Below are 2,500 nucleotides of genomic sequence, written 5' to 3' on the forward strand. Positions count from 1 at the left end.
CGTCCTTGTTCGCGTCTCATGAGGTGGGATGTACAAAAAGGAACCTTCCATCCAGTCCAGGATTCGCATTCGTGTTAACCTTCCACTTGAACGTCGCCCGATAAACGTTGCTCATCCCAGCGTTCGGGAAAAGCAGAATTTATCGCGAGTTTCCGAAAGGTTACAACTAAAGTACACATAAAATTGATAAATGTGCTCGACAGGGCTATAACTCTCGCTCTTCATCAGGAGCCGGAGCTTCTCTTCCTCTGGGGATGGAAGCTTCACCTCTTGAATTCCGGAAACATTAATTCTCCTTTTTCTTCTGATGTAAGCTTTTCTCTCTTTGGGACAGTCATATGTAATGTTGTCAAGGCCTGGATATCCTTTAAAACAATACAAATATATGTATTAGCTTATAATACTCTATAGTGAAGGTACTTCATGTCCATAATGGCCCGTTTCGGCCTTACTAAAAGAATTATGTACATATTGATGTTTAAACACACACACATACACATATGTGCGTATATATGTATAAATGTATATATCTATGCGCGCGTGCACACACATACATACACAGACACATATATATTTATGTATATATATATGCATATATATGTGTATATATATATATTATATATATATATAGATAGATAGATAGATAGATAGATAGATAGATAGATAGATATAGAGAAATAGATATAGATATAGATTTTCACACACACACAGTATATATATATATATATATATATATATATATATATATATATATATATATATATATATATATATATATGCTATACATATATACATATATATTATATTATATTACATTATATATATATATATATATATATATATATATATATATATATATATATATATATATATATATATACATACACACATCTGTGCGTGTGGTCGTGTGTGTGTTAGATATATGTGCGCACACACACACATATATGTCCGTGTGTTTGAGTGTGTGTGTGTTTTGTGTTTTTGTGAATGTGTGTTTTATTTGTGCGTTTATGTATGCGTGCGCACATACTCAGTATATTCAGTCTGTTATGTAGAGACATACATGTCTTTGGAATGTGTATCTATAAGGCCGACATTACACTGTGTTGCTCACTGAAACATTATCTTATGAGACTCAAAGTCACTGTTCACTATACACCGACATTCACAAAGCCTCTGAGTCCACTGGAAGCTCTTGACTCGACCACTAGGAGGCCGCTCTTCATCTAGCCGACCACGACGCAATGAGATGCAAACAACCTACGGTTAATCTACTACACCATCTCGCTAGTCGGTTTTGTGTTTGGTCGGATTCCCACTTCGCGCCGGCGGTGAATGACGAGCGGCCCCTGCACTAGGAGGGAGACCGTGGCACACATGCATGGTCTGTAGTCTTTTTTTTATTCTTTTTTCACGCTATCTCTACCATTGGAGAGAAGATTTGTGCAGTTTTTTTTTTTTTTTCTTCCTACTACTTTTTCTTTCTTTAGGTTTTGCTTCGAATACCTTAAGTAGAAATTCATCGTGTTAATTTTTTGTCTTACACAGTACGGCCTGTCTAGCCTGGCACCTCAACCACTTGGATGACGTCCTTGCACGTGGCACCGGGGGGGTGCTAGACGTCCGCCCCCTCCTGGTAACCCTCGTCCGGCGAGTCTCGTGCGGTGATACGACTTAGTTTGCTGCTGTGGCTCTGTAGAGGCTGCGATGGAAGGCAGGTGTTGGCCGCTGTGGTGGGCGGGGCGGGGTTCAGAGGCACGGGTCCCCCCCGCTGCTCGAGCGGCATGAGGGGCGTCCCTTCCGAACCATAGTGCCACGCCCTCGAGTGCCGCGTCAGCGTCGGCGTTCCGTCCCCAGGGATGATCTCCGGGGCGCTGGACCTCGTCTTCATGGAGCGCGGGATGGTTCCATAGTGAGGCACGTGGACGCCGCTCATCGAGGTGTAGGTCTGGCCAGGGCCCACTTGGCTGAAGGAATACAGCTCGGAGTAATCGGGCGCGAAGTCTGGAAGGTACGAGAGGCGGTTGTTGAGGTGACGCTGTGACGAGGAGAGAAGCCGTTGCTGTACAAGGGCGTCGCAGTTGGGCGTGAGAGGCTCATGGAGTGAGGTGTGCATGACGTGCTCGGGCGCTGCGGAGTCCAGCATGGCGTGCACCCTTTCAGGCGCCCACATCGAGTCGTAGGGACAAGTCACCGCCTTGTGCGAGTCGCCGTCGAGAGACACGGTGTGGCTGCGGCTGTGTCCGTTCAACCTGGGCGTGTTGCTGCAGAGGGAGTGTTGGCTCCCTTCGTCCGTCGTGCATCCGTCGGCGGTCTCCACTTCGGAGTTGGGTTCTGCTTCGCAAAGGAGGTCGGGGTTGTCCGAGGGCGCCACCACCGATCCCCCGACGTACGCAGAAGGAGTGTATGGAAGATCAGCAATGCGAGACTCGGTGGCGCCGTTGACCGTTACGGTTTTTATGGGAACCGGCGTGTGGGAGTTCCGGCGACGAGCCAGCAA

At 46.2% G+C, this 2,500-nt stretch overlaps 1 protein-coding gene across 1 annotated transcript in view; it reads right to left on the reverse strand.

Annotated features, from left to right (window-relative positions):
* Window positions 1–903: 903 nt before the first annotated feature.
* Window positions 904–2,500, reverse strand: part of LOC113805329 (leucine-rich repeat-containing protein 4C) — a 3,485-nt gene continuing 1,888 nt past the window's right edge. The window contains exon 1 of the mRNA XM_027356319.2: window positions 904–2,500. This exon is cut by the window's right edge and continues 1,888 nt beyond it. Coding sequence (XP_027212120.2) covers window positions 1,616–2,500 — 885 coding nt within the window. The 3' untranslated portion in view covers window positions 904–1,615.

This window comes from Penaeus vannamei, chromosome 5, assembly GCF_042767895.1.
Source record: "Penaeus vannamei isolate JL-2024 chromosome 5, ASM4276789v1, whole genome shotgun sequence".
Classification (NCBI taxonomy): domain Eukaryota; kingdom Metazoa; phylum Arthropoda; class Malacostraca; order Decapoda; family Penaeidae; genus Penaeus; species Penaeus vannamei.